The sequence below is a fragment of the Misgurnus anguillicaudatus genome, chromosome 2, assembly GCF_027580225.2.
Source record: "Misgurnus anguillicaudatus chromosome 2, ASM2758022v2, whole genome shotgun sequence".
NCBI classification, from domain to species: domain Eukaryota; kingdom Metazoa; phylum Chordata; class Actinopteri; order Cypriniformes; family Cobitidae; genus Misgurnus; species Misgurnus anguillicaudatus.
In genome coordinates this window covers 48229043-48254570 of record NC_073338.2, presented here as the reverse complement: position 1 = coordinate 48254570, position 25528 = coordinate 48229043, and the positions used below count along the sequence as shown (strand labels likewise).

The following is a 25528-nucleotide window of genomic DNA, read 5'->3' as shown; positions in this document are numbered from 1 at the left end:
CTAACACACATATTCTTCAGACTTTCTAACAGTAAATAGGGCTGTATTGTATTGAACGCTGAACTAAAGTCAATAAAGAAAAGACGTGCATAGGCCTTAGTGTCCTCAAGGACCAGGTGGGTGATGCTACTTATGGCATCGCCTGTGCTTCTCTGGCATTTGTAGGCAAACTGCCAGGAATCAAGTTTGTGGCCTACCTGAGTTTTTAAAAGACAAACCATGTATTTCTCAAGACATTTCATGACTATTGAAGTCAAAGCTATTGGTGTAAAATCATTATTCTCTACAGGACATTGACATTAACAGGATAACATTGTGTTATAGATCATTTACAGCCAAGATTATGTCATTAAAACATTAAAATATAACATGCCATATGAACCAACAACAGCGCATATAATTACCTAGATTGCAATTTATAATGCAGCAACTTTAAATTCACATGTTTCAATTCTGTGTGATTGAATTTGGAAAATAATTTTTAAATATAATGAAAATCTGCAAACTGAGAAATTTTTTTTGAGGATTTAAAAAAATATTTACAATTATGTTCCTGTAGTAAGTAGTTTTCATCTTTAAAATTGAATTAGAAAATCATATGTCCTTTTGAAAGAAGTGGAACATTTGCCAAAATATAACAATGCCTTGCCGCCACCTACTGGCGGTCTTATTTTTTATTTAGTTTTATATATGTTTGGGTTCCTTTAATTTTGGCATTTACAAGTTTATATGAGCTTGCTAGGATTTCATTTTTATAACAGATACACAGAGCATAATGATGCCCGGCCTAGTCTAGTTTATTTTATTATTCATTTTAGTATATTTCCTGTCCCAATGCATGCATTTGTTGTGAGATTACCTTTTTGATCAAAGTATATTGCCTTGATTTTTCTCAAGGATGTTAAATATTTACTTTAAAAGTCTATTTTAAATAGCTATTTATGTGATATTTCTATCTGCTGTTGAAATTACTTATCTAATTTGAAAATATCTTAAATGATCGGATTTTACAGCCATCACTGTTTGAATGGTGTCCTAAATAACACAAGCCCTTCATACAAGTAACTGTATAACAGTTTATGTGCACTATTTTGAAATTAGACACGATAAGTATGACGTTAAGACGAACGCACGTTCTCCACGCGTATAACAGACGCACGTTCTTACGCGCATGTCACGCGCACGTTAACACGTCTTTAAGCTTGGTTTGGAAAGAAATGACACAAAGCGAGCGCCATAGTTTGCCCTGGATTTTTCAATCATTTGCCGGACCTCCTCCTCACCGACGCTATACTCCCTTCCTCATCCTCGTCCGCCCCCCTCTGTTTTTCTTTTTCTCACAGCTCCGTGATTTGTCGCGGTCCGTACGCGGGGTAGAGACTCGCGTCCACCGCGACGCAACCGAAAGTAGCGCGCCGCGAGGCCCCCGGCCCCCTCCCCCACTCGAGCCCCCCTCAGATCGTCTCCTTACCTTCCTCTCATTTTTGTCCTCCTCAATATTTTTCTCGGAGGAGGAGGAGGATAAGGGGATCTTTTCGTGTAACCCCTCTTTTTTGTCAACGAACAGAGTGATATTTTATTATTTTTCTCGGGATTTTTGAAGCCCCCGACGAGGCCGGGCTGTGCTCAGAAAAGCAGCGGGGATGACTTTGGAGTCAATGATGGCCTGCTGTCTTAGCGAAGAGGCCAAGGAGTCGAAACGAATCAACGCGGAGATCGATAAGCAGCTTCGCCGGGATAAGCGCGACGCCAGGCGGGAGCTAAAGCTGCTTCTGCTCGGTATGAGTTCCGCCGCCGTTAAAACTCACTCATTCACACATAACTAGTCCACAGGTCTGCTTTTAACGGGGACTTTGATGTGTATGACATACACCAGCTCAGTTTTAGCGTAGCGATAGTTTGTCTTTGTGCATTCGTGATCGTTTCTTCATTTTTTAATGTGAATGGTGTATATTTATTTATTTTTTTGATAATTTTACCTCATAGTTTACAGGCGATCTGTGTTAGCAGCGTGCTAAGGCGTTAGCGCCTAGTTGTAAGGGCCACTGGACAGGGCCTTGCTTGCAACACCACATAAATCTCAGCTCTCTCTCTCTCTCTCTCTCTCTCTCTCTCTCTCTCTCTCTCTCTCTCTTTCTCTTTCTTTCTTTCTTTCTTTCTTTCTTTCTTTCTTTCTCTCATTCTCTTTCTTCCTTTCTCTCTTTATTTGTTTTGTATATGTCAGAGGCACAGAACGCGTGGTTATTGCATAATATTAAAGTCCATTCATGAATTGGTGGTTTATTTGTGAATAATGTGTTTGCAGCTGTCAGGTTTGTGTAAGTCACCCTAATGGGTCAATTAGAGTGGTTGACAACCACTGTGTGAATTGCATCTATGCTACTTGAAACAAGGATGTGGTTTTTATTGCACAGCGTAGTGAATAAATATGCAGATGTGCAGTCAAATCTGTACTGGATACTAAAGTTGCTTTAGGAAGGATGTATAACTGGTGTGACTAAATGCAAATCAGATGTCATGTCCCCAAACTGTGTTGCGGTTTGTGTAACTTGAGAGGTGAAGAAGACGAACATTCGCTTTATCATGCATTCAAATTTTATGAAAAGTCAGCTGAATGTTTAATGCTTTGCAATGAAAATTTAAAGGGGACATTTCACAAGATTTTTTTAGGATGTAAAATGGATCGTTGGTGTACCTAGAGTGCATGTGTGCAGTTTTGGCTTAAAATACCCCACAGATAATTTATCACGGCATGATAAATTTGCCACTTTCTAGGTGTGTTTTGGCTGTGTTCTTTTAAATGCAAATTAGCTGATGAAATGCAAACACTGATCACCATAATGGTGGTTTGTTGAAATTGAAACTCAATTTCTCTCTGCACTAAATGACAGTGCCGTGGTTGGATAGTGCAGATTAAGGGGCGGTATTATTATAATAAGATCCCCTTCTGACATCACAAGAGGAGCCACATTTCAATGACCTATTTTTTCACATGCTTGCAGAGAATGGTTTACCAAAACTAAGTTACTGGGTTGATCTTTTTCACATTTTCTAGGTTGATAGAAGCACTGGGGCCACATTTATAGCACTTATACATGGAAAAAGTCAGATTTTAATGATATGTTCCCTTTAATTGCAAAGTTGTGCAGTTTGTTTTCAATGCAGTCTTTCCGGTGTTTATTTTTCTGTGTGTGCAGAGTCTGCAGACATTGGATCTCATTCACTAAGCATGTATACGCACAAATTTGTGCGAGAGATGTTCATACTAAGGGTGTCACGATTTCGATTTTAAATCGAAATCGATTGAAATTAAGTCACAACCTCGAACTTCGCATGAAAAAATGGGCTCGTCGATGCTGCCACGCCCCCAGGTCCCGTCCGGTCGGCTTGCCCAGCGGGGGGGGGGGGAACTCTCAGAGATTTATATTTTAAACACGAGGGTTGTATTGCTACAACTCCTTGAAATGCATATCATAAACAGGATTACTACCTAGTAATCTGACTTCGAACAGAGCGCAGCTCTCTGCACATGGGCGAGAGTGAGAGAGGCGCCAAGATGCAACGGGTTATATTTTAAACAAAAGGGATAGTTTGCCTCAGCTCGCATGAAACACATAAAACTGAACAAATACGTTAGGATTACTACTTTAGTTTATGTTTAGACTTCGTACAGATGCGAGAAGCGCAGCTGCTTATGACGGATGGAGGATTTGGAGAATCGTGACACCCGTAGTGCGTACGGACGTTTTCACAAACAAATCATGATTCAACAAAAACTTTTGTATCAAAATTTCTTCAAAATGTACGGGGAAAAAAACAACAAGTATCACGTGTACGCAATAATAAAATAATAGGCTATAATTATAATGTAAATAATAATGTTTATATATAAAATTAACATTATAATGTTTAATAGTATAATATTTTCTATATTTTTATTCTTATAAACATTATCTATATTATTATTATTTTTTACTGGATATTATACATTATTATAGCCTACTTATTTTTTCCACACACATAAATGCGCGTAATGACAAATCTTCGGTAATGACAATTGCTTCGGTGACAAACTGCTCTAAAATTTTCTGTGGACCAGCTGTGCTTGGGAAAGCCCTTATATGGAGCTGGTTTGGGCGTGTTTTATGCAAATTGCCAACCTCATGCACGCAGGTGCTCATGTAGGACAATCCAAATTCACTAACGTAACAACAAAGTATAAGAACAAATTTCTGTGCGTACGCACGTGTATGCAGAACGTTTTCGTGAGAAGTTCAAGTGCGCATATAAATACGAAAAACATATGCAATTATTAGTGAATGAGACCCAATATTTCTAATTTTCAAACGAATGAGAAAAAAATAAATTAACACCCAACTCATCCGTAAGTGTAAAACATCAATCTTGCCAGTATTACCAAATGCATTTGTGCCACATGTCAAATATTGGTAACTATTGTATTTTTGTTTTACTTAATTCAACACAGTATTAATGCATTATCTCAAAATGGTGGACAGCAATTGCGTTATGAGGGCGTGAGAGCTCTGCACACTGGACCCTGGTTACTGCCAAAAGAGAATTGGGTGCCATATCAATATGTGAAATTTGGTTGTTATAAGTGCAAGATGCGCTCTTGTCTGTGACTCAGTGGGTTGGTGAGCAGTGATATCTGACACGGACAGCTTCATTCATTTCCTATTAGTCAGGACAGTTTTTCCGCCTGAAACCGCAAAATGAACTGTTCATTATAAAATGGATCATAAAGTAGAAACACAGAGCTGAGGGGAAGGACAGATTGGGAGAGATGAACAGAAGTGTGAGTTTCAGTCATTTGTGCTGAAATGTGGACCGGTTGATGAAACATTTACAACGGAAGTTGGATAATGGAATATTTAAGTGATGTATATGGGATGATTTCAAAAGGAAATCACCCAATTTAAATATTACTCATTTAACATTTCAAGCATCTGTTTATTCCAGGTGTTTTAGCTACAGGGATTATTAAGTGAAGGTTCCCACGGGTTCTTGAACTCCTTGAAAGTTTGTGAATGTGGGGAACGTCTTGGGTTACGTATGTAACGTATGTATGTACACTTGCCATACTTCCTGCATCCCTGTAACCCCATCTTTGGCAATATTTCAGATTGCGATATACTTCCTGGTTCCCGCGACACCCTGTCTTTGTCGTTAAGCCTCACCATTGGTTAAATTAGACATATTCAGGGGCTGTCCACACGGAGACGCGTATCACTGCATACGTATAAATTTGGTATCGTATTGGCGTTTCATCCACACGGATCCGGCGTTTTGGGAGACTGAATCCGCTATTTTTTGAAACCAGGTCCTAAAGTGGAAAAATCTGAAACCGACACCCTTGCGGTTTCGTCTGTACAGCCAATCCGTATATTTTGTGAAGCGAAAACGTCATCACATCACGTGTCGGAAGCGTTACACGTAACAGCAACAACAATAACGGCGGATTAAGTGATTGTGTTCGTGCTACAGAAGCTACTAAAGCCTACTAGCTTTATTACAGCAAAATCTATTGCTTCTATGCAATTGTGGTGACCAACAAGCGACAATGGACAACACCATACGTTGGTTATGCGCATGCTCAAAGTCTTCTTCTCCGTGTATAGTGTATATCTGTGGCAGAAGTACAGCGCCCCATACTGGTCCGGCATATATACTACACCGGTTTCAGTGGTTTCGTGTTTACGGATTATTTTTTTAGAGCAAGGAAAAAAATGATCGGATAGGGAATGCACCGGCTTCGTGTGGACATAGCCTCAGATGCACTTACCCCTGGAGGCATCCCCAAAGTGTCACCGCAGTGATGCAGCATGAGTTCCCTCAAAAGGGAACTGTAACAATGTATCTTAAAAGGTAACATAATGTAACCTTTCTCCACATTTAGTCCTTGAATTGGAGGGTATTGCACCTGGAATGTTCTTGAAAGGTCCTTGAATTTGAGGTTAACTAAGGTGTGGGAACCCTGTTAAGTCCATAACCACACTGCTATAAAGATTACGAATGGTATAGACCGTTTCAGCAGTAACAAACATAAACAAGCGGCTGCACGTAGCTTCCGGTAAACTCCGCTAAGAATAAATAACAACAAAGTTCTTTAAACGTAGTTTATTTATATAACAAGCAAAAAAAACAACACATAGATTACCTAGGAAACCAAAACATTTGTTATTTTCGACGAGGCATTTGTTCAAGAGATCCGTTTAGCAACTAGTCAGAGCATTAAAAAAACGAAACCCGAAGTAAGGTTCGGATCCAGACGTGTATCACGTGCTTCCAATGAAACCGTCTATATCATTCGGAAAAGCAAGGATGAAGCCCCAACCCTAAACCTAACGTCATTGAGGCGAAAGCAGATTGTGCTAAAAAGTACAAGAAGATTGTACGAATTCTTAATTAGACACTTTGTATCATAGTTACGAATTACCATGAGCAGGGATGGTAAAATGATTTGCAATGACACTTTATTCCAGAACAATATTCACTTTTATAATTTATAAAAACCTTTTAATGAGATTTCTTCATTTTATTTCTATTATCTTGTTCACAAATCAAGGGTGAATGGCAAAAAAACCCACACGAAATCGGATTTTTACGAATCCATTTTAAGCTTCTTTTTAAATTCTTTTTCAAATCATAATTCTGGAAATTGGCATAAGCCTTGCTTTTTTCTCGTTTCACGTTCTCACTCCACGTAAAACATTAGCACGTCAGAGGTTGTTGCGTCAACCAAATAGTTGTGTTATTGTCTGTGTGAGTGGAGACGGCATAAAGAAATGAAAACCTTTTATTCTACACATTGTCATATTGTAAGACAACGTTTTTGAATCGATGTGGCACTGCGCAGGAAGCACTCGCTGTATTTTTATGTCACACGCCAATTAGTCTGCGCAGCACTGCATGAACTCGAACACACTTATTTCAAACACCTCCATGCAACATCATTGCTATAGAAACCAATCCGGCTATTCCGAATAAACGGAAAAGCACCACAGGACAGACAAATTGTATCTAAATAGTTGTGATACTCAGTGTGGATAGTCAGTCAATTAAGTCGGATATGTAGAAAAATTGGATTTAAATGGACAATGTGAACATAGTCTAAGAGATGCTTGTCTGAGCGTGTGCAAGCGTAATCGACAAAGGAGTCGAATGTGTCGCTTGACTTAAAGTTTGATGTGTTACATGAACATAATAGTGATATAATCTGACTAAACTTTAAGTATCAGTTACTACAACAGATACTAAGTTTTGAAATTTTGGTGACCCTGTATGAACAATTATGATACTCTTCAATTAAATGAATCTCCTCCCAAGCTTATCAGGGCTTATCAGGCATATGAATACTCCGGGGCTCAAAGTAACATTGAATGATTCGACTTTTGCCCTCTCTGAAAATACAAAAGTTTGAGCTTTACTTATGTAAGAGAATTAATAAGTACAATGTTAAGTTTTTGCCTGTATTATTCCAACTATTACTCTGCCTTTAAAGGAAGTACAAAAAGTAAGCTTGTTGTAGGTGCTTGGTCATCCTATTAATGGCCAATCCTAAATAGGTTAAACCTGTCAGCCTAACGCTGGATAAGTCTTGGCTAGTGTGGATTAACACTTTTTTAGGCTTTGTGAACACATTTGCTTCCAGTGTTGATATTGTTGTGTTCTGGTTGAAATTGTAAAAGCTTACATAGTTTACTTTAAATTGTAGTTGTTAGTAAGGCTGGGCAAGCCTTAGAAAACAAACAAAAAAGTTTTGTTTCATAAATTCAGGCGTATTGGCCTGGTTTCACAGACAAGGCTTAGCTAAAGCCAGGACTAAATTAAGATCTTTAAGTATCTTTTATAAACATGCCTTAGAAGAAACATTACTGGTATGTATCTTGAGACAAATCAATGGCACTTGCATATTTTGAGATCTGTCAGTGCAAGTTGTTTTCAGTCGAGACAGCTTAAACATGTGTTTTAGTCTAGGACTAGTTTTAAGCCTTGTCTGTGAAACCGGGGATTAATGTTTGATTAGGGTTGGGGGTATATCAAGTTTTGGTAATATCAATATTTTCCCCAGCGATATAAAGGATGAGACAATATTGTCTATATCGGTATGGTTTGATACGACCCTTCTTTGCTTCAGAAGCTCTGGCAGATATGAAGACTGAGGTCAGACGTAAGATTTCCAACCAACTCTCATGTTGTGCAGCTGTTTATTTTCAAACAAGGAGGAAACCCCTGCTTTTGACATTTATTTTTGTTTTCATAAAGAGGATTGTGACATTTCCCATGAGGCTTTGACTTGCATGTTAAAATTTATTCCACTTTGTAGAAATTATCATATCGACAACCATCCCAAAAGTACAGAGATGTGAATTTTGGTCAGCCCTATGTTTGGTAGCTGTGCTTTCATTTCATATACAGTCATTTTAAACCATTCATAAAAGTTGTTTTTAAGATTTTTAACAATACACGTTCTTGTCTTAGGACAACTTTGATAAACTTTTTGATCCACTTTAAACTTCCATTGTTATGTAAAAAAGGGGAGAAAGGGAGAGAGAGAGAGAAAAAATTGACAGCACAATTGAGTTTTTTCAATTTTAACAAACCACCATTATGGTGATCAGTGTTTGCATTTCATCAACTAATTTGCATTTTAAAGGACACACTAAAAAATGGCACATTTTTTCTCACACCTACAAAGTGGCAATTTTACCATGTTATAATAAATTATCTGTGGGATATTTTGAGCTAAAACGTAACATATGTACTCTGGGGACACTAACGTTTTATTTCTGAATTGTTTATTTATGAATTGAATCATGTGAATTGTCCCCTTTAAGGACCAGAATGACTGCCCCTACAGTAGTGTGACACCTCTTCCAATCACGATTGCTCATTTATAAAATTTCATGAGTTTTTCTGGTGGTGTAATCAAAAACTATTCACAAAATTTGCTGCGTCTTTCGATCCGGTGAGGGGATCCCAGTGTCTTTAACAAATGTTAATCTCATGAATGCTACCCAGTGAAGAGATGTTCTCCTGGCGACATGGTAATTGAAATTCAGGGTCCACAGAGATGCTTTCAATTTTTTGTTGCATACATTGGCATGTGTGTTTAATGCTATAATGGATTGTTCAAATGAAGTGGATATTATGTAAGATATATTAATAGAACTGTTGCTTTTACATTTGGATTTTTTTTCTTTTGCCAGTGCAGACCGATTGGCGTATGACATTAAAGTAATACAAGATCGATTCAAGAGCAGACTGCTCCGTAATATGCTTTGAAATGTAATGTTATAAACTAGTCGGTCTACACAGATTGCAACACCTCTCACTTATTTAGTATTTAATATTTTTCTTAACACATGAAATATCCTCTGTTTGGAATGGGAATCTAATCTGATCAGAGCATTCTGAACTGTAAATGGTATTTCTTAAGCTTGGAGTATAGTTTGTTTTTATACGTAAATGCATGTGCACGATTGAACGCACTTGCAAAGCATAGTTTATTTGACTCATACGTGTACACAGACGTTCTACACATTTCCTGGGCTACATACTAAATTTTCCTTTTTCGCACATACACAAACTACGCAAACAAAGTACACACGGTTACAAAAATCCGGCGGTGCGTACATGGACCCTTGCGTATGCGTTGGCCAGTCTTACGTTCAGCTAATTCTGAACAAGCAAATTTAATTTAAACTGCTTATAAAAACAGTCTGGCGATTTTAGTATGTGAGTGTATTGTTCACAATATGTGAACATTGTTATATTGCTGTAGTTATTTTGGAGTGCTTTGTTTTTGGCTTTTATTCGTAATAAGATGAAACATAATATGCCGCGGTTTGAGCCCCGGCTAGGGCAGGTGGCCTTTCTGTGTGAAGTTTGTATGTTCTCCCTGTGTCAGCGTGGGTTTACTCCGGGTACTCTGGTTTCCTCCCACAGGCCAAAAACATGCAAGTTAGGCAGATTGGGGATGCCAAATTGTCTCTCCCCCAACCTGTGTATGGATCAGCTTGTCTGAATAAAACTTGTGTATGGATTAACTCGTTCTCCCCACACTGAAAAAAAAAATCCTTTCAATTTACGTAATTTTAATGTGTACATCGGTCCCACATGATCCGATTGTTTAAAACCAAAATAATTTTCCTCAAATAATTTTTATGTGTCAGACCAAAACATTTTAATTATTTTAAGTAGTCTAATACAAATATGTTGACTCAAAGTGATATTTCTCTTTACCATAACACATTTATTTTGTAATGTTTAAGTAATTTAATTATGTAAGGGGACTAGATTTTCATCTGTTATTCCAACATGCTTTTTTAATGCTTATATTATGGGATTATGTAACTCTAAAGCAATTTCATTATGTCTCTGGCACCAGAATAATCACCCATAATTATCCAAATGTTATTTATTTCTTTTTAAATACAAAATACATTTGCATTGGCATAAAAAGCGAAGAGTTTTGTACAAATGTTTAGTGATATTGAGGCAAACCACTGCTTTCAGATCATCAATTCATTTAAATCATTACACATTAATTCAATAACAGTCAATGACTATTATAACAATCAGCACATGCAGTACATACATAAAGGGGCAATTTCCCAAACAGGTTGTAGATTAATCCATGACTAGGCCCTAGTTATATTAGGATATTTTTACAAAAATGTTTACAAACAAACCTACCTTACAAAAACAACAATGGAGTACATCTTTAGACAAAACAATGGCACTGATATATGGCATTGCAAAAGTCTGGGACTAGGAAAAGCCCCATCTGTGAAACTGACCCAAATGTTTAAAATAGTTCCTATCACAGTAGATTTAGAAGTGCTAAAGCACAAACACTGCATTCCAAAGAGACATGCAAAACAGTATGTACTATTATTTTTAAAATGGATTTACAAACTGGAAAATATCAATCCTTCAGAAAGTCAGAGCTACAGCATTTGTATAAACTGTTAATCATAGATTCCACAAAAACAAAATACAACAACCATTTCCAAAATCGACTCTGAGCAGCAAACGGTTAATGTATTAATAAGAGAAAACACTTAAAACAGATAAACAAAGTCAAAAATGAGCAGCACAGTCTTTCTGATACTTTCACTGAAAGAAACTGTTCGTTAAAGTTACTCTCAATGCAGTTCCATTAAAATCTTTTGGATTTCCTCAAAAATAAAGCGGAGATCAGGATAGCTCAGGTTTAAGGCATACATCAGCTCAAACAACATGGCTCGATGTTGCAACACCTTCATGGCTTCCAGGACTATACAAAGATCCTCTTCATCACAAGAAGCATGTTGTTTGAGAGCACAAATCCCAACACTGGTGTCTTCAAATGACCTCACTGATGCTGACTTCATCCATGCCCTGTACAAAACAAACAAATGTAGTTAAAGAAACAGAAAAAAAGGTTACTGTTACAATAAAAGTGTCATTGGAAATTAGTACAATGCAAACAAATATAAATGTAAGTATACAGTCCCATGTGCATTGCCACAGCATGTTACAATTGGTTACAAATACATGGGTTACAAAGCAAGGCAGCTGCACTGTCCACTGCTCTGTGTGTGTGTGTGTTTACTACACTGGGATGAGTTAAATGAAGAGGCCACATTTCAAGTGTGTGCTACCATACCTGACAATCACAGCAAAAGTGAATTCTCTCATTTTCTCACTCTCATGTTGTTACAAACCTGTATAAATGTCTTTGTTCTGATGAACATGAAGGAAGATATTTATTTTGAGAAATGTTTGCAACCAAACTGTTCATGAGCCCCATTCACTTCAATAGTATTATTTTTCCCCACTATGGAAGTGAATGGGGCTTATGATTGGTGTGGGTACAAACATTCCTCAAAATATCTTCCTTAGTGTTCATCAGAACAAAGACATTTATAAAGGTTTGTAAAAACATGATAGGGAGTAAGTGAGGAGAATTTTTATTTTTGGGTGAACTACCCCTTTAAATCTTCCCAGGTGTTTTAATGACCCGTGTGCCAAAAGATGTAACTAAAACATACTAAATGTTCTGTACTTCCAACAAGGTTTACACATTTTATGTCTATGAATCTATATTACTTACTTCTGTCATTTGATCATTAATTGTTTGAAGTCTTTTTGCTAGATGTCCTCCTTTCTGATAGAAGTGTTTCATCAGGTTTTTGGATTGGAGGTCCAGGTGACACGCAGGAACATAAGACAGTAGTGATTCTCTCAAATTCAGCATTTATCTGAAAACAAATTAACCAACCATTGTATATTTGAGTACTGCGAGTCAAAGAATAATACATGTATATTAGTTACAAAAATAAGATTTAGCTCCTAACAGCAGTAAAACAGTGATAGGAATTACTTACCAATGCTTTTGAGTGTGTAGTGCCTGCCAGGATGAGGCACCTATAAGAGAAAATATTCAGAGGTGAAATCAACACATAACCTCAAATGATTAAGACCACACATACACAGAGCAATAATGAAATAAGTATTATAGGACGCAATGTTGGACAAAATGAGATCTTAAAACAACAAGGTTCTCTTCTGAAAACGTCAGCTTTAAGGTGTGGCACTTCAAAGCGATTTTTTTTTCAGTTAATATACCAGACGCGAGACATTTAAAAAAAGAGCTTTTTCTAATAGAATCAAGTGTTGCTCGTGGCGTAGCGAAGTCACGAATAACTGACGCGGGTCTGTTCATCTGATTAAGCAGACAGTTTGTTTCAAACGCAATGTCATTATTAATGTAGTCAATTGATATCATCTGGTAAATTACATGTATAACGTTACTCTGGACAGAATAACTTTTGGTTAGTTGTTCTATGGAAACCTGTCAGGACAAATAAAACGCTGAGTAAAAAGTGCCTCAAAAGTCAACTCAAAGCTGACAGTTTTCAACTCAGATAAAACTACCAAACGTGAAATAACATTAAACAGCTGACGTTTTTAAAACGATGTGTTTTTCTTTATGAGCTTGACTGACTTACTCCACCTACCTCCTCCAAACTAATATTTACAACAAGTCATTGCAATGGCTACATATTGTAAACAAAAAAATAGTCTATCTAGTGAAGATATATCACGTATGAAGCGAACATAAATAAATAATATAACTTACTTTAATAACGTGGTGTCCGTCTGAGAGAGTTCTTCTGACTGACTGGCAGTGACTGCTGTGCTTAGTCTTCATTTTGGCGCCCAAAAAAACGATCTTTATTCTTCTTTTATGGCAATCACGTCCTTCTCAATGAGCTATACTGCCACCTGCTGCTCAGGAGGTGCCGTTTTGTGTCCAAACCCAATTTTATTGCTTTAAGTATTCAATTCAATAAATTTTAATCAATGTGAGAATAATGTGTTCATTTTACATTCAAACAAAACATTTTAATCCCAATCAATTAAATTATGTTTACACAAGGAATATAAATATTTTGTGTTGCATATACATGTTTATTTTATTTAAATTCAAAGACCCACTAAGTCCATTTTTTTCAGTGCATGAATATAGCCGTAGATACTGGAATAGCGTAAAGAAATAAAGGAAGAAGAAGAAACTTAATGTGCTTCAAGAAGGGCTTGGCTTCTAAAGCCACTTTAACTTTCAATTGTGGTATTTAATTTTTCACAAATATCTCCTGGAAGCAGCTTTTTAGCAGTGCACTCTGATCAGTCCCAATCCAGACCTTACTACTTAATGAGCAACATTAAGACTTGTCAGAGTTCAGTCCCATAATTCCCTTTTCCTGCTCTTTTCCCACATAAGGCTTTACGGTGGTTTCCATAGGCAATGCAAACAAGAGGATTTGAACTTCGGACCTCTACATAAGCAGGTGACGAAACTCTTAGACCGTACATAAGGTCTCTGCACTGGAACACTGGGCTTCTGTGCAAATGCTGAGCATAATGGAGATATGAACGCGCTGCTAACCTCAGACATCCGTCATGATCAAATAAGGCAATGTAGACTTGACCATGTCTCCGTTGTGACAGCTCTGTCTGGAGCTGGAGGGTGCCTTCCTGTCACTTCTGTCCATGTTGGGAGAGCTGATAGACAGAATTTATCACAAAACTGGCCCCTGCTCTGCTTTAAGAGAAGTGGATCATGCTTTGGACAATGCTGACAGTCAGTGAGCTGATTTTTTACTTAATCTCTACTAATTTCTGAAGATTCACATTTACGCTGCACTTGCGTTCTCAACGGCATGCTCGTGTGGTTTTTGCTTGCATTTTAACCCTCTGGGGTCTAAGGAGTTTTTAGGGCCCTGGAGAAATTTTTACCTGCACTGACATTTCCGCTTTTTTCAGTTGCTTAAAAACATAATAATGGCAAAAGTCTCATAACACTGTGTTCAGCACAAACTGGGCTACTATATTATATGATTAACATGTATGTACATGTTTGTATTTTTGAGAGAAAAATGTTTATGCATGGTTTTTGAAAAAGCAACATTTTTAAGTGACTGAAATAAGTCCACAAAACTCTTTCTAAACATGTTTTCCCAAGACTTTTCAAAACAGGATCTTGTAGTCTAGATTCTAGAGTTTTTTCTTTAAAATTATGCGGAAATCATTCTGTCTACTCATTCACATAAACAATATATTGATTTACAATTTCAAAGTCACTTTTTTGTTAGGAAAGCAATATGCAAGGATGGTGGGAAGCTCTTGAATAATCTGTGATTGACAGCTGAGGAAACAAAAGACTTGCATAATGAGATGCATAATGAGCCTTTAGGCAGGAATGTACTGTAAGAAGACAACATTATTCCGTCACGTGTTTGTTTGTGAAAGCAACAAAAAATAAATGCTTTTCAATGCATGATCCTGCGTTAAATAAACTAACTGTACAGAAATATACCCTGTTTGCAATCGTCTTTTATAAGAATACCACAAAATACCACAAGAATACCACAAAACACGCCAAATATGAGGCATCATGTGTTTGTGTGTGCGTTTGGCCGTCGATCGCGTCACACTGTCTGACGAAGCACAAACACGTCTGGAGAGAACTTTTTTGTCAGGAAAGCAATATGCAAGGATGGTGGGAAGCTCTTGAATAATCTGTGATTGACAGCTGAGGAAACAAAAGACTTGCATAATGAGATGCATAATGAGCCTTTAGGCAGGAATGTACTGTAAGAAGACAACATTATTCCGTCACGTGTTTGTTTGTGAAAGCAACAAAAAATAAATGCTTTTCAATGCATGATCCTGCGTTAAATAAACTAACTGTACAGAAATATACCCTGTTTGCAATCGTCTTTTATAAGAATACCACAAAATACCACAAGAATACCACAAAACACGCCAAATATGAGGCATCATGTGTTTGTGTGTGCGTTTGGCCGTCGATCGCGTCACACTGTCTGACGAAGCACAAACACGTCTGGAGAGAACTTTTAGTTACAGGTGCGAGTAAATAAGTATTTAGATGTGATGTTTGCAATCATCTTTTATAAGAATACCACAAAACGCGTCAAATATGAGGCATTGTGTGTTTTTGTGTGCGTTTGGCCGTCGATCGGGTCACACTGTCTAAAGAGCACATAGGAGTTCGCGTCTGGAGAGAAAACATTCGTGACTGGAGAGAACTTTTAGTTACAGGCGCGAGTAAACCACGGTTTAGATGTGATGTTTTTATTTTGTTTTTATTGGGAGTGGACACAAAAAACGAGACACTTTAATGTTTTAAATGATGTATAAAGCATATCTGTATGTCCAAAATCAGCAGAGAATTCTAAGGGCTCAGTCACACCAAAAGCGCTTTAAATGCTTGCAAACGCAAGGCGCGACGCACTGCCTTTTTTAAAAAAGAGCAGTGCAGCGCGGCTTTTCATATTGCTAAGCAACCACCGAGTCAGCTGTCTTGTCAATCAAATATTGAATCGTGAGCGCTCTTTTGCTGTTAAAGGCGGAGTCCATGATGTTTGAAAGCCAATGTTGATATTTGAAATCACCTAAACAAACACGCCCCTACCCCAATAGAATCTGGACCTTCTGTTGATAGACCCGCCCCACACATACGCAAACCGGCATTTGATTTGATTTGATTGGCTATAAGTGTGTTTTGGTAGTCGGCCCGTCTCCTTCTCCAAACCGTTTTTCAAACATCGTGGATAAGACACACACAGTGGCCAGAGCCAAACCGGGCCAGGTGGTCTCAAAGGAGCTTTAGGTGCGAAGGACGAGCAACGTGGGCTGTGTGCCATCATACTGCTTTGATGCTTGAGGAAATTTTGTGAACTGTTTGGGTTTGTGCCATGAGATGTTAGATATTCGTCTCTATATGTTTCTCTCACACTTTCTCAAACATCCATGTCTTTCTTAATGAAATTCTTCAAGGTGGTTGGATAAATTCTGTCCTCTGCTGCCTCTACAACAATATTTAGCCGCCATTCTCCTGCAACGTTAGGGATGAATTACACACTGCAAATGATTGCTGCCTTTTCTCCCTTAATCACCTTATTTTAACATCTACACAATTTTATCCAGCGTTCAAGCTATACATTTATCGCACATCAGTATGCTTTTCCCCTCCAAATCAAACCCACAGCCTCTGTTTTGCTAATGCGGTGCTTAACCAACTTAGCTACGTGAACACTTTATAGTTTTTTCCTGTTCGGGTTCAGTCACAGTACATGATGGACAGAAGTAGGGTGGGCGAAAAAATCATTCAGTGCGGTAACCGTGTGTCTAATTATACACCTTAAACCTCGAATGGCCTTGTCGACCGCGCAGCACACGAACGCTTTTTCACTTTTTCTTTTTCTTATCCTTGACACATTTAACAGATCAATTTCCTCACAAAGTAGGCCGTAGAAAAAACAGCCTGTTAAAGGGAAGAACAGATGACAGAAAGGGCTTTTAGTGCACACTTTTAGTAGATAGCTGCGACCGCGGGCGTATTGCCATCTCTGTGTTAGCAAGCATTCGATTTCTAGCTCGCCAACACCTACTCCCAATGCTCTTAACAGACGCTCGCATCCCAGTCGTTTTTTAAACAAAGGTTCAACTTTATATAATTTAATTCTGTATTAAACACTCGCTCAATGCTCTTCGAACTTAAAAAAAATACTTGGTTACCATCTGTTGCTGTGTTTTGTATGCTGATCCCTAGCGCTGGATGTTAGTGCGCTGATACTGAGCCATCAATACTTGTTTAAACATAAAGACTACCGTCATACTGTCACCTCCTTTCCTACGTGGTGAAAACTTAAGGTTTTATTGTTGTTTATATGAATGTTGCTTTTAATATGCTTTAAGATAAAATTCAATTTGAATGTTCCCCTGTTTCCCACATCACAAACTTGTAACCAGTCAACGTGAAGGCTGGGACTTTTTAATAGTTTATTTATAAAACCTTATAAATTATTTTTGCCATGTTTTTTTTTCAAGAGTTCAGTTTAGCAACTAGTCAGACCATTAAATAAACAGCAACCGGAAGTAAAGTTCTGACCAGACGCGTAATCGCATCATCGCACGTGCGTCCGAAAAAACCGTCTATAGAGAACGATATATAAAACGCATTAGCATTCTGATAAATTATTTTGTAAATAAACCTTGTACAATATATTCTTACCCACCTAAACTTTACTTTACTAAATAATACTAAATAAATACTTAGTAGTGGGGGCTAATTTGCATATTCAAAATCAACATGTACTAAATAAGGCATGGGTATAGTTGGTATAATGGGATAATGTATAGGCAGACGGTTGTTATCGCAGAAATAAGCCTGACAGTGTATCATACTGAAGGGGGTTATTGCTGCCTATACATTATCTTGCTTATTACACAGCTATTTACTATTTATCATAATATCTGGCCGATTTTGCGAGTTTTGTGTATCGGCCGATACGTGGCTGCTCTTTGCTGATTTTTTTTCTGCCATTATTTACAGACAGACTGCTGGCAGCCGCAAGCGATTGCACGTCATGTGACTAAAAACAACCAACCTTTCCATGACAACATCGAAAGCTCGGCCTAACAGCTGATCATAGCTGGACAAAGATTTTTTTCCATTATTGTTCAATTCAATTAAATTTTATTTATACAGCGCTTTTCACAATTGGTAATTGTTTCAAAGCAGCTTTACATTAATAGGACCAGTGAAAAGCACAGAAAATCGACAGATAGCACAACATAATACATGATATAATAAGCAGCTAAATTTGCTGCGGCTATGAATCAACATTATAAGCGAGCGTATTACTAATGTAACGTATAGAAGAGGGTGCTAAATTAAGCCCAAGAAGGCTGCCTCCCCGGGTTGAAAAACCCCCTAGGAGAAAAACCCCCCGGACTTTTTAGCCGTGGAAATAAAAAAAAGTCCTAGGAGGGATAAACCCATGGGAGATATATATATATATATATATATATATATATATATATATATATATATATATATACTAGGGCTGTCAAAATAAACGCGTTAATAACGCGTTAACGCAAATTCATTTTAACGGCACTAATTTTATTAACGCGCGATTAAGGCAACACGCAACTTCTGTTTGACCCACAGCTGGATGAATTGAGACGCAGCAAGTGACTGGCGCTGTCTAGATGAGTCGGAGCTTTTCATAAAAATAAGAACATTAAGCTCTCGTCTAGCGAATCCAATGCTCTAAATGGTAATTAAACATCTAAAATGCACGTTTTCTGCACGTGCAGTTTTCTTTATCTGCACGTTTATCTGCAGGTGTACCGTCCCAAATCCATATAGAGCAAAGATGCGTCTTCTTTCACTTTTTAGTTTCGTTTTAAAAGCATTCAGAAATTATAGAAAATAGACCGCAGGACTTTCTTGATGTTAAAATAATTATTAAGAGAGATAAAGTTCGGGATCTCATTGATGTTAAAAGAGTTATTAAGAGTGACAAGGCTCAAAAGCGATGTCTGACACAGACGTCTGAAGCGCATGCACACAAATGCGCGAGTGCGTGACACTTCGTGCTATTTATACGCATCTTCAGGAGACTGGGCTCGATATATATAGACATCTAACACAAAATTACAGGTTTAAAAATATCTGTTTTGACAAGAATTCACGCAGGTATGACCTATAATCTGTTATATCTGAAGTGAATGTTTGGTTAACTGTTCAGGAAAAGTATCTGTTGTGTCATTTATATTAAACCCTTGCATTATCCTACAGTCTTAAAGTGGTCTGTCTCAATGTCAAAATTGATATATTGATATTGTTTTTGCTCTGCATTAACAGGTATAGTTCTGTCATGCTTTGTCAGATTCCAACAATTGGTCCAATTGTTTTGAAGTTTTTTAATAGAGAATGTTAAAATATAAATGACACATTTTTGAAAATTTGCTCATCCCAACTCAATTTGCCAGCACAGGTCACAAATGATGCAGCAGCAAACAGAAATGGAGAAAGAACAAGGTCTTCTAAAGGCAAAAACATTTATAAAACTATGGCTGATGGTTCTGTTGAAAATGTAAACAGGCTGTTGTAGACATACATGTGCATATAGCATATATATTATCCAAATCCATGCTGATTAGAGCATTAAAATCTTAAAAAGTGTTACATTTAGGTAAATTTAGAACAGATAAAAATGTGTGATTAATTTGCGATTAATCGCGAGTTAACTCATGAAATCATGCGATTAACTGCGATTAAATATTTTAATCTATTGACAGCCCTAATATATACATATATATATATATATATATATATATATATATATATATATATATATATATATATATATATATATATATATATATATATATATATATATATATATATATATATAAATATACATATACATATATATATATATATATATACATATACATATACATATACATATACATATACATATACATATATATATATATATATATATATATATATATATATATATATATACATACACACACATGTAAATGGATAAGGAGATTAAGCGGGTTCTGCCGGTTGCCATTGTGTCATTTTTATTATGTAAATTGAGTGAGCAAAAGCAGTATTGGCTCAAGAAAATCGGCAGCCTGTATCGGTGATCGGCTAGGGCTGATAAAAGAAAAATCAGTACCCGCACAAAAAAATCCCTAGTAAGGAGCATTAAATATTGATTTGAAATATTTTACTTGCTCATTTTTAAAGAATGCAAGCCCTTTTGCGAGGAAAACAAGTTTATTTTCGGTTTTAAGATAAGATGTTCAGATGTCACGAACACACTATTTGGTTTAATCATTTGTAAATACAATGTCATATATGTTATTAAAAGACATGTTTATATTTAATGTTGTGTAATATTGAACTGTACCTGACAAAATGATTTGCAGCATCCGGGTTACCATGAGTTATCAGTTTTGAGCCATTATTATCTGGAAATAACAAACCTGCAAATGTCACGACTGGCCAATCAGAATTAAGCATTCCAACGAGCTATTTAATAAGCTATTTTAAAGCATGGGGGATATTTTGTTCACAAAAAATATTTTGAAGGGATAAAATTATCGACCACAGGGGGACTTCAAAATAAGTGTTGGTTTGTTGCTATTTACATGGCAACATGGCTTAAAAAATAATAACTTCATTGTTATTGACTCGAACCCTCCAGCATTTCCTGTTTTCCTGTAGTAATGCCGAGGCATGAAGCATCCCAACATTTCCCTCCTTCACTCAACGGCAGTGCCAAAAAAACATGCTGGGCTTGCCATTCATTAGCTTTACATTCCTTTCAGAAGGCAGCGTTAACTACAAAACAAGGCAACCAGTGTGATGATCTGCATAGCTCTGAAAGATGACAGACGGCTTCAAAATGAGAACTTTATAGGAGCACTGAAGTCTTTAACAACCTTTTTAAGAGCAGAGAAGATATTTGTGCGAGCACGTTATCCGGCTGACATAAGAACAGCTGTGCTTGAATAAATGAGGGGGTTACGTTAGTTTTACGCAAGTTTGACCAGCAATTTTTTGCCTTCTGGGTGCTTTGTTTTTAGAATTGATTTATGGGATCGTACATGACAATGTGATGAAGAAACATGGCTATGCACTAATGCGTTAAGCAGGGTGTCTCTGAATTTCTGCCCTCAAGAACAGTATTATGCTGATTTAGATGTTTTGAATATGTGACCGTGCTTGTGAAAACACAGCTAAAGTAATATTTGTGATTTTAGACTTTATGTCTTTAAGCCCAGGTGCTCCTCCTGTGTGCCAGTGTGTGGAAAATAGCGCTGCACGATTTGGGTAATTTTTCCCATTGCGGTTATTCGTGCTAATATTGCGATGTGCGATTATAATACATGGTATCATGTAGAGCCCGACCGATTTATCGTTTTGCCGATTTTATCGGCCGATATGAGCATGTCGCAGATATATCTGTATCGGCGTATAAGCCGCAGATATGAAGCAGATATGAACGTTCCTTACAGAACACATTAAATGCTTTTGAAAGATGTAAGTACTTGTTTGTCCAGCAGAGCGCGCCCTATTGGTTGCTAATGGCGACTCAGGTCACTCACTGTAGTGACATCAGCCAATCCCCCACCCCCTTCACTTCAGTCAGTCTCTCAGTTCAGGTGGCGGGCGCGGCAGTCACGCGGTTTCTTCAATACATTTTACACCTGGTATTAAGACGCGCTTTGGTCGATTGGATTATAAGTGGACGAGAGAGACACATTCCTGTTTACATTTGGTGGTTTTAATCAGTCTTTTTTGTCCACTTGCGAGTTGTTTCAAACGCAAGCGGAAGAAATGACGCGAGGCGGAGAAAGGACGCGCTTAAACTGATGCGCAGTCTGTGGGAGTACAGCTGCTTGTGCTGTTACATGCTCATTTCAAAGCAATTGATTAAGCTCGCGCAACTTTACACCCTTTCTTAAATAAGAGGCGGAGAGCAGACGCTTTAGTTTTATAAAAGTTTAAAGTCCCGGCAGAACACTGTGGGTTCGTGTTATAAAAAAGTTGTGCAGTACATTAAACATTAGCCTACATCAGTATGTTGTCAGTAATTCAAGCATTGTCGTCTTAACGGTAAGTTTTTAATTAATTTATGAAGTCTATAACTTACTCTAAAGCTAAGCCCAATATAACAATGACTTTATAAGTTTCCATTTTTTAAAATAAGCCCAATATAACATTATTCTCGTTAAAACTGACAATGGTTTAAGTTATATGTATTTTGTTTTGTTTGTGTTTTAAAGTTATTTATAATAAGTCAAATTTACTGTTTTGTGCACTTATATCAGAATCATTTTGGATAAAGTTTATTGTTAACTTGTAAAACACACCTGCCTATATTACATATCTTTGTCACGTCATTTTAAGTGTTTGATCACCACATTTGTGGTGTGATCATAGAGTGATCATTGCAAAAAGTATTTATATATAGTATATTCTGTTAATTTATATAGTGTATTCTATGTAGTACAGTACTGTAGTAGTATAATATACTGTAGTATATGTGTACTGTACTATAATATGCACATAATGAATATCGGCCGATATATCGTTATCGGTCTCTTTTTACTCTCTAATATCTGTATCGGCATCGGCCCCAAAAAATGCATATCGGTCGGGCTCTAGTATCATGAGTCAACTTGATGGGTTTTAAGGAAAATCCACACACAGTTTAGTGATAATGCTAAAATGTGTATTTGTAAAACTAGAAATGTTTTCGTATTGCCACGTGATGTAGCAACTGCTCAGTGTCAGTAATCCTAAATCCAAAATACCAATCCAAAAATAATTTTTTTTAGCTACCAGATCACTGTCAACCTCCTCTGCATCCATCTTTGCTCTGGTATTTCCGCGCTGCGCACAAACAAGTGACGATGCACACCACACACGTGCATGCCACACATGCACTGCCTTTTTTGTTCGTTTTTCTTTTTTAAACAGCAAGGAAAATCATCAAACTGTTATCAAAAAGTTTGTGTTAACAAGTCCACACATTTATTTATTTAATATAATTGCAACATTTTGCTGTCATATAATCGCACAGGCTGACATCGCGATTGCGATTAATTGTGCAGCACTAGTGGAAAACACTGTTTTTAAACCCCTGCGTATCTAACAACCTCTCTAATGCAAGGCAATGACAGAGTTGCGCATTTTACAAGCTCATGTGTGAGTCATGCGCATTACAAGTTCAGGTGCTAGAGGGTCTCCATGCCACGCATTCAGGTCCGAACAAAAATCACGCAATGTGAATGTTTTGTAAAGCTATGATTATAATAACTATCGCCATGAAAGCCCGCTATCGGCCATATGTCTGACGATCGTTGATACTCAATATTATCGTCTATCGGCACAACCCTAGTTTGCAGATGATATTTTGCTATTATCTACAGAGGTTACCTAAACCTAATATAGGTACCAGAATATTTGTCTATTTTAGCAGCTATACAGTTTAATGCACTTTAGATATTTCAAGAAAGTACAGTAGAGTTGGTGTTATTTGACTTAAAGGTCCCATTCTTTCTGTGTTTTTGAAGCTTTGATTGTGTTTACAGTGCACAATATAATATTTGTTCATGTTTCACGTGTAAAAAAAAGTGGTATTTTTTTGCTGATGTCTTCCTTGTCCTATGATGTCCCTCCATCAGAAATACGTAACGAGTTCTGATTGTGCAGTTTGTTTAGTGTGTTGTGATTCGACAGCAGCTTAGCAGAGCCGTTTGAGCCCATAGATATGTATAATAAAGGCTAGATGTCATCTTACCACAGGGCGCTCGCTCACTTGTAGCATTGCGCTTAATGGAGCATGTAGTTTTAAATGACCATACAGGGCTCTGCAGCTGCACTAACTTGTTGCACTGGTGTGCCTAACTTTTTTTCTTAGGTGCACCAGCACAAAAGTTAGGTGCACCCAAATTTCTGACTGAATTGCATTTAACACCACAACATGCTTAATTTCATTATTTCATGCTGTGATTCTTTTTCCCCTTTTTTCCCTATTTCCTAAAAATACTTTGTTCCCATCTTTCATTGTCTTTCAATTTTAATGTTGTGTGCAGGCTTTGCCATTGCTGGAAACACAAAATAAGATTTCAGTGTTAATGAGATATTAGTCAATATAGTGGTAATAGGTAAAGGTGTTTCAGTGTTTCATGGCCCTCTCTCTCTTTCGCGCATTTTCTCTTTCTTTCTCTCGCGAATTTTCTCTCTCTCTTTCTCTCGCACATGCGCACACAGACTCTGACTCTTTCGTGCATTTTGGCTCTCTCTTTTGCGGCATTCGCTTCACATTTGTCCACAATCGTGGCTCATAGTTAAGGCCGTTTCATCGCTTTCCGCACGTCTCAAAAGAACTAAACACTTGCAGTTGCCGCATACCGTGTGAAACGCCCATAATGAGGGAGGGAGGTGTCCGCCCTTCACTATCTAATTGGTTTAGACAACAGTGTATGTGTGTGTCTAATGTACATCTGTTGTTGAACAAGAAGAAGACTTTCGAGTTGCGGAGACTTTTTTCGGCTGGGCCCACTGGTGCAATCTCAGATTTTTTCGCACAATTAAAAAATTAGGTTGCATGTACTTTCGAGCCCTGCCATAACTTGCTCAGTTTTTGACAGATTTTCAAACGGTTTGGTTTGTGTTAAACATCAGAGATGTACCTATGACACAGCATACTTAATAAATAATTTTCATGAATCATCTTAAAGCATCCAGAATTATAGCCACGTTAAGAAACCAAACTGTTTGAAAATCTGTAGAAAATTAAGCAAGTTATGGTCATTTAAAAGTACCTGCACCATTAAACACAATGCTACGAGTGAGCGAGCTGTCTGAGGTAAGATGGCCGCCAGGTGATGACATTAGAGACCCCGCCGTAACACATCTAGCCTTTATACATATCTATGTTTGAGCCAAAGCTGGCGACTGACGTATTCTTGTGGGCGGAGTTTAGTCAAAAACTCTTTTATTGACGTCTTACAATCAGGAAGTGGAGAGCTCAAACTAGCCGTTCGCTGTAGGCTTTGAAAGCCCTACTGAAAAATCCAGCTAAGACCAGCATAAGCTGGTGAGCTGGTTTTAGCTGGTCCCCAGCTTGGTTTTAGCTGGTTTTGCTGGTGTAGGAAGCTGGTTTTGCTGGTGTAGCAAGCTGGTCTAGCTGTGTTTTGGTCACATTTTAAGCTGGTCTAGCTGGACTTAGCTGGTCATTCTGGAATACCAGCTGGCCCACCAGCATGACCAGCTTTGTCAGGCTGGGAGGACCAGCATAAACCACCTTAAACCAGCTACAACCAGCTAAAACCAGCTACCAGCTTATGCTGGTTTTAGCTGGATTTTTCAGTAGGGAGGGGAATTCTGTTAAAGAAAATATATCGCCTGGCAATGAACTTGGAGCTTTATCATTTTGCAAGTATTATTTATGCCCTAACAGCAACATTACACACTAACTAAAGTTTGAAAAATGGAATCAGGAAGAACGTGTCCTTTGATGGTAAATATTGCAGTCAACATAGTGAAGCGTAACAGAGCACTTCCTGTGTGAGTCATGTAAATCTCAGCAGGTAATCTCTTCAA

General features: G+C 37.5%; 1 protein-coding gene and 1 long non-coding RNA gene across 3 annotated transcripts in view; one reads left to right on the top strand and one right to left on the bottom strand.

Annotated features, from left to right (window-relative positions):
* The first annotated feature begins 1242 nt into the window (after positions 1-1242).
* The window catches only part of LOC141351010 (guanine nucleotide-binding protein G(q) subunit alpha), a 68830-nt gene continuing 44544 nt past the window's right edge, over positions 1243-25528 (top strand). The window contains exon 1 of the mRNA XM_073856980.1: positions 1243-1779. Coding sequence (XP_073713081.1) covers positions 1644-1779 — 136 coding nt within the window. The 5' untranslated portion in view covers positions 1243-1643. The remainder of the gene's footprint in view (positions 1780-25528) is intronic.
* LOC141351011 (uncharacterized) lies at positions 10085-13495 on the bottom strand. Of its 2 annotated transcripts, XR_012359157.1 has the most exons (4): positions 13151-13495; positions 12396-12435; positions 12122-12269; positions 10085-11406 (listed from the first exon to the last, which is right to left on the bottom strand). It is a non-coding gene; the product is annotated as an uncharacterized lncRNA (long non-coding RNA). The 2 variants fall into 2 exon arrangements; XR_012359156.1 differs by having other exon boundaries at positions 12396-13488.